The sequence below is a fragment of the Populus alba genome, chromosome 1 (genome assembly GCF_005239225.2).
Source record: "Populus alba chromosome 1, ASM523922v2, whole genome shotgun sequence".
Lineage (NCBI taxonomy): Eukaryota > Viridiplantae > Streptophyta > Magnoliopsida > Malpighiales > Salicaceae > Populus > Populus alba.
The window spans coordinates 33,355,486-33,370,854 of NC_133284.1; the positions used below are offsets into that span (position 1 = coordinate 33,355,486).

At 33.6% G+C, this 15,369-nt stretch overlaps 1 protein-coding gene across 1 annotated transcript; it reads left to right on the forward strand.

Annotated features, from left to right (window-relative positions):
• The first annotated feature begins 11,931 nt into the window (after positions 1-11,931).
• LOC118055491 (probable beta-D-xylosidase 5) lies at positions 11,932-14,843 on the forward strand. Its single transcript, XM_035067412.1, is given in 8 exon segments — positions 11,932-12,323; positions 12,381-12,609; positions 12,749-12,936; positions 13,067-13,164; positions 13,268-13,321; positions 13,324-14,031; positions 14,177-14,338; positions 14,341-14,843. Coding segments are annotated over 8 exon segments (2,334 nt in total).
• The last annotated feature ends 526 nt before the right edge of the window (positions 14,844-15,369 follow it).

Here is a 15,369-nt window from a genome sequence, read left to right on the forward strand (position 1 = left end):
TTAAATTAATTAATATTTTTTAATGATGATATATTTATTCCAATAAAATTGTTCTCGTCTGTGTATGTGAAGACTGCCTTCTTTTTCACTCATTCATTCTTGGAGAGATGTGTGTATTTTTTTAATAAATAAATGTATTTTTTAAATTAGTTTATTTTGATGTATTAAAAATATAAATTAATTTAAACACCAACTCCCATATTTCAAACCAGAATATTTGAGTAAACAATCAAGTACCTTATTATTTAATTTTAAAAATCTATATCACAAAATCCGAGTGTAAGTTTCTCGAACTAGTCAACACTTCATATGGTTTGACAGTCACTTTAGATTAGGTTCAAATAGCATTTGGAAATATAGTTGTATTTAAATTTTTAAAAAAATTTAAATTTTTTTATTAAATTTTTTTTTTTATGTTTTACATTGTTTTGATATGTTAATCTAAAAAATAATTTTTAAAAAATAAAAAAAATCATTTTGATGTATTTCAGTATAAAAAGTATTTTAAAAATCAATTGTAATCATGCTTCCTAACAAGCGATTTAGAAAAGAGATTATGATCATAATCACACATAAAAAGATATTATTTTATACAGGTTCAAGAAAAAAATTGTTGGATAAAGAAATTTTCTCTTTTTGGACATGTAAAAAATGATTGGGTTATTTCTTGTGCTAAACATCAATTGGATCTTCCAAAAGCTTGTCTTTAAAAGTTTAGCACATAATTGAATCTAGAAAGTCATAAACCAAGATTTATTGATATTTTTAAATATTTAATACTAAAAAATTTATTTTTAGCATAAGCCTATAATAATTACAAGTTTAATTATTAAACTCATATCCAATACCTGCATACTCAAGCTTAGGTGTTGGCAAACTCCTAGCACCTTGCGAGCTCACTGAGCCCAGCCTCGAGGGATATACCCAATTCCCTTAGGTCTTAGTCTCATTTTAAAGCTCAATCATATCTTCCCTCATTAATACATGCATATGAGATATTTCCCCTCATTAATACATGTGTAAGAAATATTTTTCCTCGTTGATGCATGTGCAAGGGATTTTTATATTTCATTAATGTTATAGGGTAAAATAACTCTCCAACCTCTCTATTAAAGAAAAAAAAAAGGTTCATCGATTATAAATATCCCTGGAACTATGTAGGTAAGAGGTACAAGATTTTACATTTAAAAACCATCCATATTCAACATAAGAACAATTTTATTCTTGGAATTTGATGCTTTCTAACATATTTATTACTCTTTTTTTCTATAAAATTACTGATTTTACTACCTGAAAGTCCTCAAATCCACTAAAAAAAAACTTTTTATAGGTATCAACTAACATTTATCAAGAGATATTTTCCTTTACTTTGAAGAAAAGAGTTATTTGAATGAACATTTGATTAACCCATAATCCAATCATCAAAAAACTTTATTCCCTAACATATCTTAAATTTTGAAACATCATAAGAAAGAAAATGTAAAAAATAATTAATAGGCGATACCAATTTGTTCTTACAAGTTTATAGAGAGTGAAAATAAAATTATTAAGGTGTTTGGACGTGTAATAGTGGTTGCTTTTAAAAGTGTTTTTCGCTCGAAAAAGTATCAAAATAACATTTTTTTTTATTTTTTATTTTTAACATCAGCACATTAAAACAATCCAAAACACTAAAAAATTAATCTGAAGCAAAAAAATTATATTTTAATAATTTTTAAAAAAATAGGTTGAATCTTACTTCCAAATGATGCTTAAATGTTTGAGTCGGCTTCTATGTTAGTAACTAAAATAAATTACCAAGTATTTTTGGGAGATATATGAAGTTTAAAAACAACGAAAATAGAACTATTGCCATATATATGTTTGTTGTGTTTAAAGAGATTTTAAACATGTTTATTAGATTTTTTTTTTCAAAATAGAAAGCACATAATTATTTTTAAAATATAAAAAATGATCATAAAATATTAGATTAACCAAAGAAAGTCTTTATTTTCACAGTGGAGAATTTAAAAAACAACAATTTTAGTGTTTTTTTAATTTTCTTGAAAGGTGAATAATTAGAAACGAGTGTTTTTTTAAAAATAATTTTAATTTTCAATTAGTAAACACATTTTTTACTTTTATAATTTTTTTAACAAAAAATCAGGAAAAAAATCCACAAGTGATTCCAAACCAAAACTATTACTAATATACAATCAATAAGTCCTTCAAATGAAATCCTGACAATTTAGTCTCCAATCAATAAACATAGGCTATCATAAAAGCAGAGTAAGAGTATCATTGTCATTCTGCCTGTTGATATATTAATTTCCCAATTACAATGTTTTTTTTATAGCATACACCATGAAGCAGATAAGGATGTATTAAACCAATAATTAAATTAATTGTTTCAAAATCAAAGGGGTCCATAGGTACTAGCACGCTTCCCATTTTATCACAATAACAAATAAAAAGTTATTTAGAATTTGATTACCTAAGAAGATATTTTTTCATCAAAAAATAAGAAAACATGTTTATTATTATATTGATAGATCAAGATTTATCAGTGTTTTCCAGAACAAATTTTTTGTTGATTTGGATGAAATTTAATAAGTCCAAAAACTTTCGAAGACCCAAAAAACCACAGGTCATAAAATATACATGGGCCTAATAGCCTATGGGCTTAGCCTAGAGGTGAGCCCAATGCCTATGGGGCTCCGGTGTCGTCCCCGAGCCTAGTGCCCATGGACCTAAGTAGCGTTTGGGCAAATTTTGGGCTCCAATCAGGCTCAACCACGCAACCTGAGCCCTACCCTCAAGGCCTAATTTTTTAGGACCCCACACGAGTCTGTCGATATTTTTAACGACCCCATATATTTTGAATCCTACTCTCCCTATACTTCTAAGTGTAGAAACAAATCTCTCAAGCTTACAAAACTCTTTATCTCTCTAATACATTTAAATGGAATATAGTTCATAGCTAACAAAATTAATTTTTAATGATGGAATGACTCTTTAGCCCCTCAACTCTACAAAAAGATAAGACTCATAAGCTATAAATACCTTATAAATTATCTAAATAAAGGGTTTACAATCTCTCTATTCTTTGCATAACATATTCTTGCATAATCTCTTTCTTTAAAATATCATTACACCTTCTCTCTATAAAGATACTTAAGCATCTAAGAGTTTTTAAATCTATAAAAGAGAACCTTTTGCAGGCACTTGGCTTCTCACTTTAAGCTACAATTAACCATGGCTTTCCATATCAAGTTACCATCTACCTTAACTTCTAACATCAAGTTACCACCCACCTTAACCAAGGAGAATGAATCATATTACAAAAACTAAGTGATTAAGCTATTATCAAACCACATAAGTCTTATTCCTAAGCACATTGGATTTTAAAACGTTATTAATTATAGTCATTTATGGGAAACTGAAAATAAAGCCATCAATTTCTTTCTAAAACTTGTTTTTTTATATTTCAAGGTCATTCCATGGTAGATAACCAAGACAACCTAGGCCAGGACGCATGACGAATCTACTTGTTACCTCGAGCACTACTACCCAGCCAGACTTTCAATAACTCATTAATCAAGTATAACTCCTCACTAAGGTTGTGATGGTAATTTTTAGGAAAAATCAGGTCCTGCTACCCTCACCAACACACAACGCTTAAATGCCACCACCACTTACCGCTCCCAGCACCTATAGAAAATTACATTACTTTGATGAGCTTACAAAGAATGATACTTAGTAGAATGTTTTACCTTGGCATTCACTAAGTCCCTCAATGGGTCATTCACGTTGTTGCAATACTCATGTATAGATTCGGTACTCTAAATGTGCTCCTTTTAGATACCACAAGATGGACATCAATTACTAATCCCATTGTTCCACACCAAACTCCCCAATCTTTTTAAAGCTTAACAAACAAATGACTGAGAGATGATATACATTTGAGCATAACTAAGAGTATGTCTATAACCTCTATTAGGTGAAGGGTTCTTCTTTATCCAAACGAGTATTGAACACTCGATTCTCTAGGGACATATTTCCATAAAAATAAGATTGGACAACTATGATGGTCTTACCAACCCAAAGGATCATGTGTAAAATATGCAAAATAGCTTAGAGTTGGTTATCCAGGATAGTGACTCGATATGCAAAATCTTCCTTGTAAAATTCTGATGGTCTGCGCGCACCTGATATAATAATTTAAAGTCAGGCTCTATTGAAGGGTTCGATGATCTCTATACCAAACTAGTGGCATATTTTAGCACCAGTATACTTGTTAAGAAAATCTCCATAAAGCCATTTGGGGTTACCCAGTCATAGGGTGAATCAACACAAGCATACTTAAATATGCTCAAGATGAAAGAGTTGTTTGATACAGTGGCCTTAAAGGCCTTAATAAGAGGGGTAAATAAGTGTGCTATATGGGGAAAGCTTTATACCCTACCAGATAGAAACTTGCTTAAGGTGAAGTAAGTCATGGAAAATCATATACGAGTGGAAGAGGCAAGAGTGTTATGACATATGCCTTAATGTTTTTATATGGATAATCAACATGAAAAACCTCCTGCGTAGAGTCATTCTCCTAATAGGAATGACAGCTCAAGGAAGAACCAGGAGGAACCAGCTTATGGATATTTGGTATATCCTAAAAACTTATACATCATTGAATCAAACTATGATAACTCATTCAAAGTTATCAAGATACATCAAGATATGGTAGTTAAAGAAAACACCTAACACCTCTAAGATATGGTTTGAAGAGTCTTCCTTATATTTGACACTCAAATAACATCAAGATGCATTATCCTCAATAAGAATGTAAGTTTATTTCTTAAATAAAAATATTGTATCTTTTATATACATTTTCTATTTACAGCTCTCTAGTGTAGTGTTGGTTTAATATAACTCTCTAGTATAACTCTTGGGCCTTACACAATCTTTAAAGATTGATCTTGGATCTCTTGCTTTCTAGTCCAGTCTTGAATGACATGACTCTCTAGTGGGGCTCCCAAGCCCTACACAATCTCTAGAAATTGATCTTGGATATCTTGTTCTCTAGTGTAATTTCAAACTAACATGACTCTCCAATAGAGGTCTTAGGCCTCACGCAATCTCCAGGGATTGATCTCAGATCTCCCTTTTTAATACATCATCAGACTAGCATAACTCTCTAATGAGGCTCTCAAACCTCATAATATCTTCAAGTATGATATCGGATCTTTCTCTTTTTAGTGAGTGGCTCACAAACCCCACACCATTATCGAGGAGGTCACAAACTTCCTACTCTTTAGTGAGATTTTTCTTTAGTGGTGGGATTTTGAGCCCCATATCATCATTTGAAAAGCCACATACCTTCTACTCTCCAGTGTGGTCTCTCTATAATGCAGGGCTTCCAAGCCCCAAACCATCACCCAAAAAACCACAAACCCTCTACTCTCCAATATAATCTCGAATTAGCACAACTTTCTAAAGGGTTTCTAGGCCTCACGTTATCATCATAAATAACCCTTCATGGAATATATTCCCTTCAGCTTCTTTGAAAACTTTCTAAGTATGAGTTTCTTCATGAGTTCCTCTTAGCCTTTTAGAAATGTTTTCTTAGTATGGGCTCCCCTCAACTTCTTATATAAGATATTCTAAGTATGAGTTATAGGTTCCCCTCAACCTTCTAGAAAATTATTTTAATTATGGGTTCCTTTTTGCTTCATAATTTATTTTTTCTAAATATGAATTCTCTCCAGGTATCTCATATGAAATAAACACTTTTTTTTTTAATCATGATGCACAACGCTACATATAGGTTCTTTAGTAAATAACCTTTGGTTTCCACCTCCTTCTTATATGAAGAAAATTCAATAAATTAGTCATGGTAATTGGAGATTTTTATAAGTCTTTATGTATCAATATCATAAAGACTTAAAAGGCTACTGATGAATCATGATTAATAAGCGATTTTCAAAACAAAGTTTTTGTTGACTTGAACCAACTTAAACGAGCCTAAAAGACCTTTAAAAGCCTAAAAAACTAGAGGCCCAAGCAAATACCTGGGACCAACCGCTCATAGGCTCGGGTGTGGAACTTGAGCCTAGCACCCGTGGGTTTAGGCAACATGTTGGGGCTTATTTTGAGAGCCAATCAGGATCAATAGTGCAACCAGAACCCAACCCTTCAAGCCCCTCGAGATTTTTCTTGGCTTAATACATTTTAAATCCTACTCTTCTTACACCTTTAAGCATATAAAAAAAAAATGTCTAGTGGCCTGCCACCTCTTCATCTCTTTAATACATTTAAGTAAAATAAAACTCATAACCAACAAACTTAATTTATAAGGGTGTAATGATTTGTCATATTATATATATATATATGAAAAGATAATTTAGTTATTATATGAGTTTTTTTTTGTTAAACTAGAATATGAAATGCAATTTTTGTGTAATCATTGTTTAACCCCAAATGATATAATGCTAATATAGTTTTTCTTAACTTTTATATAAACATGAAAGATATAATAATATATTTTCATGTATGATCCACTATTTATGCACCCATCTATTTGTTTTTATGAAAAAATATTATTAATTAATCTTGTCCTCATATCTTTTTAGATAAATTTTAAGAATTGATATTTAAAAAAAAAATAGCATTTTTTTTTAGCAAAATAACATAATTTTAAAAAAATAATGATAATACATTTTATATATCTTACGAGAAAATTCAAACAATTTGCTATAAAGAACCTCGGGAACTTGAACTATTTTCTTGGCATTGAGGTACACAAGACTTATAGTTATTTAGGTGAGTGATATTTTTAAAATATCATGTTTTTGAATAAATATAAGGTGTTGACATTTACAAACTATACACTTTTGCCCATTATTATTCAAAATATATTATTTTTCCAATTTGTTTTTTAAAGCATGGTAATAAGAAAAATAGCCGAAGAATTTTGGGTGTTCAAGTGCTTCTACACCACTCAATTCATGGGTCAATCATTACAAGTTGATCATATGAGATTTTTCTACCAGTTGACCAATTACAAGTAAGGATGACAAAGCACAACCAATCTTAGAAGGACAAGTCACTTATTGTTACATTTTATAATTTTGTAATAAAAAAAAAAAAAGAGAGTCGAAGCCAACAATAAAGAATTGGATTCTTATCGTATGGTTACTGGCACCATAAATAATCTCTCTCACGTCTTGATGGTGGTTCACCACAGCGAATATCTAGCCCTTCAATAAAAACACCTGAGTTTTACATGTGGTGGGGTCAAGTTTTTGTGTCCCTTCATCTTTCAATTTATTTTTAATTCTGTACACCTAAATTATTAAATTATCAAATATTAAAAAATAAATTGAGAAAAATTACTATAAAAGAATAAAGAATCCAACAATATTATACTCCAAGGAGTCACGGGGGGCAATTCTGAACTCATAAGACTATTAAGGACTATTATGAATTTAATGAAAACAATAAGGAGGAACCGCCCCTCTTCTCGTGCCTGTTATGCCCCTCTCTTAGCCTGGCCCCCCTAACTTTTTTTTTTTGTTCCGCCCCTGGCCACAACACCGTATATTAGTGGCAGAATAGTACTTCTGTACCTGGGAAAATCTCAGTACATCTTCTAACTGTTGCGTACAAGCTAACCTTGTCGCTAATGTCTCTCACTGGGATAAACCACTGGATTCTTGATAGGTTCTCTCAACATGCTTCAACAATATCTCATATATTTTGTTCCTCACCCTCCCGTAAGCTTCTAATTCAAAATCCTTCAATGTGAAACCATCTTTGCGTCTCACATTATCTACCCAGTCATTCATCTCTTGATCATGAACATCATTTCAGCTACCTGGCTATCAAACTTTCTGGAATTTGTTTTGCTACTGAACCATTCTAAATATTCCTCAAGGTTACTCAAAAACCATGTTCTACTTTCATCGTTCAAGGAATTTGCTAGTTCAGCACATACAGGTGAAAAACTCCCTTTCACCCAATCTGGTTGCTTGTCCATGTCAAGTGCCAACCCAGCATACAATTCATCATTGCTTACTTGTTTCCTAGCCATCAAGCCCCCTTTATGTTTGCCACGAATGGATTTAGTTGATGATATTTCTGCACTCGTAGCCGCTAGAAAAAGAGTTTAGGATTTGTTGTGATCAGAAATAGAGTTGAGATCTGATGCCACGGAGGCTTTAGTCTATGAAGTGGTGTTTTGCTTTATGTCTAATGCAAGTCTTAGTGCTTCCCCAACAGCATCAGGGGCATTTGGATTAGTATCAGCTGTTCTTCGTTGACCAATACTCTTTAGTGAATGCAAAATTAACCTGGTATTAGTCAAGTCATCTTGAAGAGTAAAGAATTTGTCAACTGATAGTTGCTGATCATTCCCCTTCGCCTTCAGAAGCTGAGAGTATGTGCTGAGAAAAGTAGGAGAAGAAAGGTTAGTCTAGTGACTATTGAAGTCGTAACTAATTCAATCACAGCTTATACTTACTGATATTTGTCATGAGTCAATGGAAAAGAGAACGAAACAGACTGGTAAACAAGTTCATTCCTGTCATGCAGAAACTTTCATGCATGAAAGCAGGCAAGTTGCAAGGATAAGGTAATCAAGTGCTCGTAGGGACACATACTCTTACAAAAAAAAAGGGTAAAGCTCATATATTAGGAAGAAATTTTAACCGAGTAAAATAATTAAATTATATACATGATCTGAATGATGTGCAATAAAATGTTGGCAGCTCCTAAAATTACACTCCAGAAGCATAAATATACAGACCTTAGGCATTTGAGCAATCTCTCAGCAGTAGAAGCCTCTTGCAAAGCTTCAACAGCAGCAAACAAAGCAATGTCTCTTTGTCTTGACACCTCCTGCAGAACATATCAACCCATTTATCAGACAGATAGTCAAGGCAAGTGCTCATAAAGTTTAGCTAAGTACAGCGCATGCAATACTTGGCCAAGTTTCATCAGAGTTGAGGGAAGGAAATCGCATGATATGTTAGTGCCTGTCGAGTTTTTATTGTTTAACGAACTGAAATTCACTTTTCTATCAACAGAATCTTCACTTATTTTTCCTGGCACTGAGATACGACTACCCTTGCTGGAAATCTTGGATGATTTTGTAGATAAGCTAACAACTGTTCTTTTCTATCTGGAGCTTGAATTGTCATCAGAGCTATCATACTTTAACGAATTAATTGGCGAAATATGTCCATAAAGAGACAACATGGAGTTATAATAAAATATTAGCATAATGAAGAGATTAAAGAACTTCTTGAGCAACACACATTACTAGAACAAAGCAACCATTTCATACGACAAAAACAAGATTTTAAATCATTGAATCGCAAGTTGATTCATTAATTACTCCTTAAACATGAATTATTTAGTTGCCGAAAAATCTTTTGTAAATTTTAGAAAATAGGAAGAATTCCATTGTTTCCCTAGTATATTTGATAATTGGGCTAAAAACATTTTGAATTTCTACTTTTTTAAGTTTGAAATATGTAGTCAAGTTTGTTACACAGCTTTGGGCTCCAGTTTGTTTAAAGATAACTATCCGGAATCCATGATTCATTCTTTTTGAGAAGTCACTAAATCTTGAGACCATAACCTTCACCAATTATATAACAAAGGAGCAAAAGAAGAAGTTCAAGAACTCATAGAAAGTCTGTTATACTTCTATTATCAATCCCTAACTCATTCTTGTCAATAGGGGCGTCAGCAATATCAACTGCTAGAGCTTACTTCTTCTGTAATTCTGTAATTCACTATCACCCTTGGTAGTGATATGCTCTTTTTAGGCCTGTGACTCAAGGCACTCTTAACTTCCATCTTGTGAGGCCTGTAATTCGGTGCCCTTCCAGGTATTCATTCACGTAAGCTTATTATTGATGAAGCACTAATGGAGCAAGATCCTACATTTGGTTTCTTTACCATACCATTACCACCTTGATCAGCAATGCAACTAAAGCCCCTAGTTTTATAACATGTCCCCTCATATGCACTTACTTTCGGAACACTTAAAGATCGAGGCTTTTTTGTTTTTGTCTTCTTCGGTACCTCAATGCAATCCTCAACCATCGTCTCCAAACTGGATACACCAAGAAAGTTTTTCAAATTATCAATCGACAGAAGTTTTTTAGGATTCCCATAACATGGATGCCTTCCTGGAAGAGGCTTAATGCCTCTGAGCATTGGAATTGGATATGCAGCCTCTAATTTCTCCACATACATGAATTGCACAAGATGCAATTTGTCATATAGAATCAATTCATCTTGTTCTTGAGGCAATGAAACATACAATGCATGTGTCAAATCGGAGATCTTAAAAAAGAATCTTGATTAGGCCAAAGATTACCTTTTCTTAACATAGGAATTATACTTCTAATTTGTAACAACACAGGTTTACAATGGCGTATTGTGTTTCCATCAACATCCATTTCTTAAAGAAACTTCATAAGAACCCCAGAGTTCAACTCTACCATCTTCTTAAAAAAATAGTGATAAGAGAAACACAAGATCTTGAAACATAAAGAATGCTATATAGTGTACAAGTCAACAGACTGGCTTTTTGAAACATCAAATAAGTTTCTTGGATCAATGAAACTGAAATCCTGATTTTGTTCATGAAGAAGATTGACGAATAAGTGATTATAGGCTATCAAACAGCAGGAGAGGTCCAAAATAAGGAATTATCTGAATTTGTTGTTTTTGGTTTGTTTGATGATTTTAGAGTAGAGATTTTTAGATCATTATCTTCAATTAGACAAAGTTAGAAATATTCAAAAGGAAAGATTCTAAGCCCTTTGCATTGGATTATGGAATATGAACTCCTTACAACTTTGTTGTCCCAATAAAAACGATAAAAATTACAATTAGAACTCAAAAATAACAAAATAATAAACCAAGCTTGGCCTATACGTTTTGTGAAAGCACAAATCAGGTTTGGGCTGGCTTAAGAAACCGAAACTTCAAAACAATAACTCCTTCAAGGTTCAGAAAATCTTTCCTAGCGAACCATTAGCAAGTGCAAGTCAGTCTTGTAATTCTCCAAAGAACGGTTCTTTTTATTAAATCAACTTGATCCCTTTTTTGTTGCAAATTACTGATTTGTTGGGCTGCTATATGGAAAGTAGAGTGTTGTGCTTACAATTCCTTAGCAGGCACTCTTGCATGACTGCACATAAATAAGACCCTTTTTCTTATATTATACCAAGCCAAGATCAAGCTGCTTCCTTACTGTAAAGTTAAAATAACAAAAAATCATGATGTCTATCATCATACTACCTCCCTAGCTTGATTATTTTGAGAAGTGAATAAAGTTTGTTGAGATGTGGTCCAATTTGATTGGTTGAGGTCAGAGTGACATAAGTGAAAACCTCTAATTTCAATACGGATTGCAAGGGTGCATTTGGGAAAGTGATCCCGTAAAAGAAAGCGTCAGCATAGAACAGTCGAATCCCAAAACACAACGTAAGCCTTGAAAAGACAACTAATAATTTTCATGGCCAAGCTTCTCTAATGCTTTGCTTAAAAGACTCTACACGCTAAAAAAATCAAAATAAGAAAATAAAAGAAAAGGATAGATTAAAGAATGACAGTCTACTTTTCGTGCTCTGTAATAACTTGAAAAAACTGATGCTGGAGGTATATGTAAGTTTATACTGTCCCCGACATAAATTTGGGACCATATCATTGTCCACAAACTTCCTAAGCATCCTAACATTATCACATCTTAAACTAGAAAGGAATCAGTCAAATTAATGGCCCATCCTATCTGTATACGTCAATCAACAAGCAAACCGCCTAATTGGCATAGAAACGTTGTGCCTATTGGTGACATAAAGGCTAAGCTTCAACTATAAAACCTCAGCCAATTGCTAATAATGCAAAGAAATAAACAAAACAAACTATAAAAAAAAAACCATGAAAATCCAACTTTTCCTAGCACTTTTTCTCTCGTCGCTCTTAATAGCCCCTTGTTTCACTTAGAATTTTGCTTGTGACAAGAACATTCCTGAAACGAGTCTGTTTCCCTTCTGTAACACATCCCTATCATACGTGAACAGAGCCAAGGATCTTATCCCGCGCTTGACTTTACAAGAAAAGGCGCAACAACTAGGAAATCATGCTGCTGGGATTTCCCGTCTAGGCATCCCTGCTTACAAGTGGTGGTCTGAGGCACTTCATGGCATGGCAAGTGTCGGTTATGGTGTAAATTTTAATGCTACAGTAGCAGGTGCCACTAGCTTCCCAGCTGTGATTTTGTCCGCTGCTAGTTTTAATACAACATCATGGTTTAAGATGGGATAAATGGTGTCAACTGAGGCCCTAGCCATGTATAATATCGGTTTAGTCGGGTTAACATATTGGAGTCCCGCCATTAATATGTTATGAGACCCAAGGTGGGGTCGGGGCCAAGAGACACTAGGGGAGGATCCGCTGATGGTGTTAAAATATGCTATGAATTATGTCAGGGGCTTGCAAGAAGTTGGCAAGGAAGGAAATTCCACTGGTAATAAACTTAAGGTATCAAGTTGTTACAAGCATTACACTGCATATGACCTTGACAAATGGAAAGGTGTCGATAGATTTCACTTTGATGCCAAGTTATGTATGAGTCTTGGATATAAACTACCATTTTCACCGCATCAATGTGTTAATATGGCCAGCGGATAACTTTCTTGATGAATTCTTTCTTTCAACTATAGTATAATTTCCCAATGACAATATTGATAACAAGGCTATTTTTGCTTTGAAGGTGACAAAAAAGGACATAGAGGACATATTTCAACCACTATTTAGGAGTTGTGTAGAGGAGGGTCGTGTGAGCAGTGTGATGTGTTCATATAACAGGGTTAATGGCATTCCTACTTGTGCTGATCCAGTCCTGCTTAAAGGGGTTATCAGAGAACAATGGAATCTTGACGGGTTTGTTGACTTCTACTTCTTTCCTAGGCATATATGAGTATTGAATCAAGTAACAGGACAATATAAACTTTTTTCTTTTAATTTATATATATTTCATGTTTTAACTTCTATTTTGTGCATTTTTTGGCATATATATTATATCATATTGTGATTCCATCAAGGTTTATTATGATAGAATCAAATATGCAGCCACACCTGAAGATTCAGTAACCCTGGCCTTAAAAGCAGGTATACATGCAATGCACTTGCAAGAATCCTTGATGACTGTTTGAAAATTAAAGATTCCAACTCTTTTTCGGTATTGATACCTTATAATGATCATGTAATATAGGTTTAAACATGAACTACAAAGATTTTTTGCCAAGGTATATAGAGAATGCAGTCAAGTAAATAAAATTAAAGAATCTATTGGAGACCATGCTTTAATCTACAATTATATAGTCCTAATGAGACTTGGTTTCTTTGACATGGACCCAAAATTACACCCATTTGGAAATCTTGGACCATTAAATGTATGTACTGAAGAACATCAAGAGCTAGCGCTGGATGTTGCAAAGCAAGGGATAGTCTTGCTGGACAATAAAGGAGCTCTTTCTTTGTCTAAAAACACCACAAAAAACTTCATTGTTATAGGACCAAATGGTAATGCTATTGTGGCTATGATAAGTATTTATGCTGGTATACCTAGTGAATACACTACGCCTTTACAAGGACTGCAAAAGTACATCTTATTTGTCACTTATACAGTCGGGTGTCCATTCATGAATTGCACTGATGAATTGCTTGTCGGGCTAGCAACTAAGGCTGCTACTACAACAGATGTGGTGGTCTTGGTGATGGGGCTTGATCAATCTATAGAGCAAGAGGACTTGGATTGGGAGAACCTGATATTGCTAGGATATCAAGAAAAATGTGTAAAAGATATGGCTAATGCTACAAATGGAACAATGATTCTTGTTATAATGTCTATTAGTCCTATCGATATCTCTTTTGCCAAGAATGAGAGAAAGGTTAGAGGGATTTTGTGGGTAGGCTACCCTGGTCAAGCTGGAGGAGATGCCATAGCTCAAGTTATATGTGGAGACCATAATCCTGGTAATCTTTCTATTTCAATTTCTAAACCACATAATTTTCTACATCTCATGTTTGAGCATTCTATTACCAATTTATATTTGTTTCTAGTAAAAAAAAAAAGTTACAAATTACCATCTTCATACTGACAATCTCTTCATCTTATCAGCTGGGAGGTCTCCTTTTACATGGTATCCAAAAGAGTACTCCGATCAAATGCCAATGACAAACATGAACCTAAAAGTCAATGCAACTAATAACTTCCCTGGAAGAACCTACAGGTTCTACACTAGAAAATCATTATATGAGTTTGGCCATGGACTAAGCTACTCAATTTTTCCAAGTTTGTTATTTATGCTCCTTCTATCTTACTAGTTCCAAAGAAATCTTCTCTTAACCCAATTGGTTTTCCCTCTGTTTATCCCTCCAAACAAGACCCTTATCCTAATGGCCAAGCCATTGATGTTTCGAGTGTAAACTGCATCAATTTGCAACTTGTTCTAGTCATTGGTGTGAGAAACAATAGGCCAATGAATGGAGATCATGTGGTGCTAATCTTTTGAAAGCCACATAAATCAGCAGAGATAACAAATCCACCAAATATGCAACTGGCTGCATTTGACAAGGTACGTGTGAAAAAGGGCAACACAAATAATATAACATTGGATGTGGATGTGTGCAAGGGACTAAGTCTTGTGGATAGTGAAAGACAAAGGAAGCTGGTAACAAGACAACATACATTTATAATTGGATCTCTGAGTGAGCATCAAGTGAGGTACCATCTCATCATTAGGCTAGCTTAAAATGGAAGCATGGGAGGATTCACATTTATGTAATAGAAAGAGGATTAATTTCCCATAAGTGTCCTTATCTTGGAGTTCATGTCTTGACTCTTGACCTGAGGATACCAGGCGACCTCGTGACCTTAAGCTTAAGATAGCTAGTATTTATGATATTTGTACTCGAAATTAGTTAAAACAAAAGGAAAAATAAATAGAATAATGGAAAACGCTAGAGGAAGGGTTTGAAGTTTCGAGCTTATGATTAGCAACCACACGATCTTACCAACTGAGCTATTCTAACTTGATATTTTTTTTTCTTTAACTTGCCAGTTTGTTCTGTGATAAGTGGATTTTCATGACATGATGATGTTCCGACTCAAATTTGGCAATGTGTAGGTAATTCCAGTTATGGTATTTTATCTTTAAAAGGTGGCTAATTCAAGACTATTTCAGGAAGATTCTCATCTATTTTATCTCCATTCACCATAAACCACAGTAAATGGCACTCATTTTAAGGGATGTAGCTCAATTAGTCAGGTTATGGTCAGATTCTAAGTTTGCTTTCTAGAAATCACTAGTT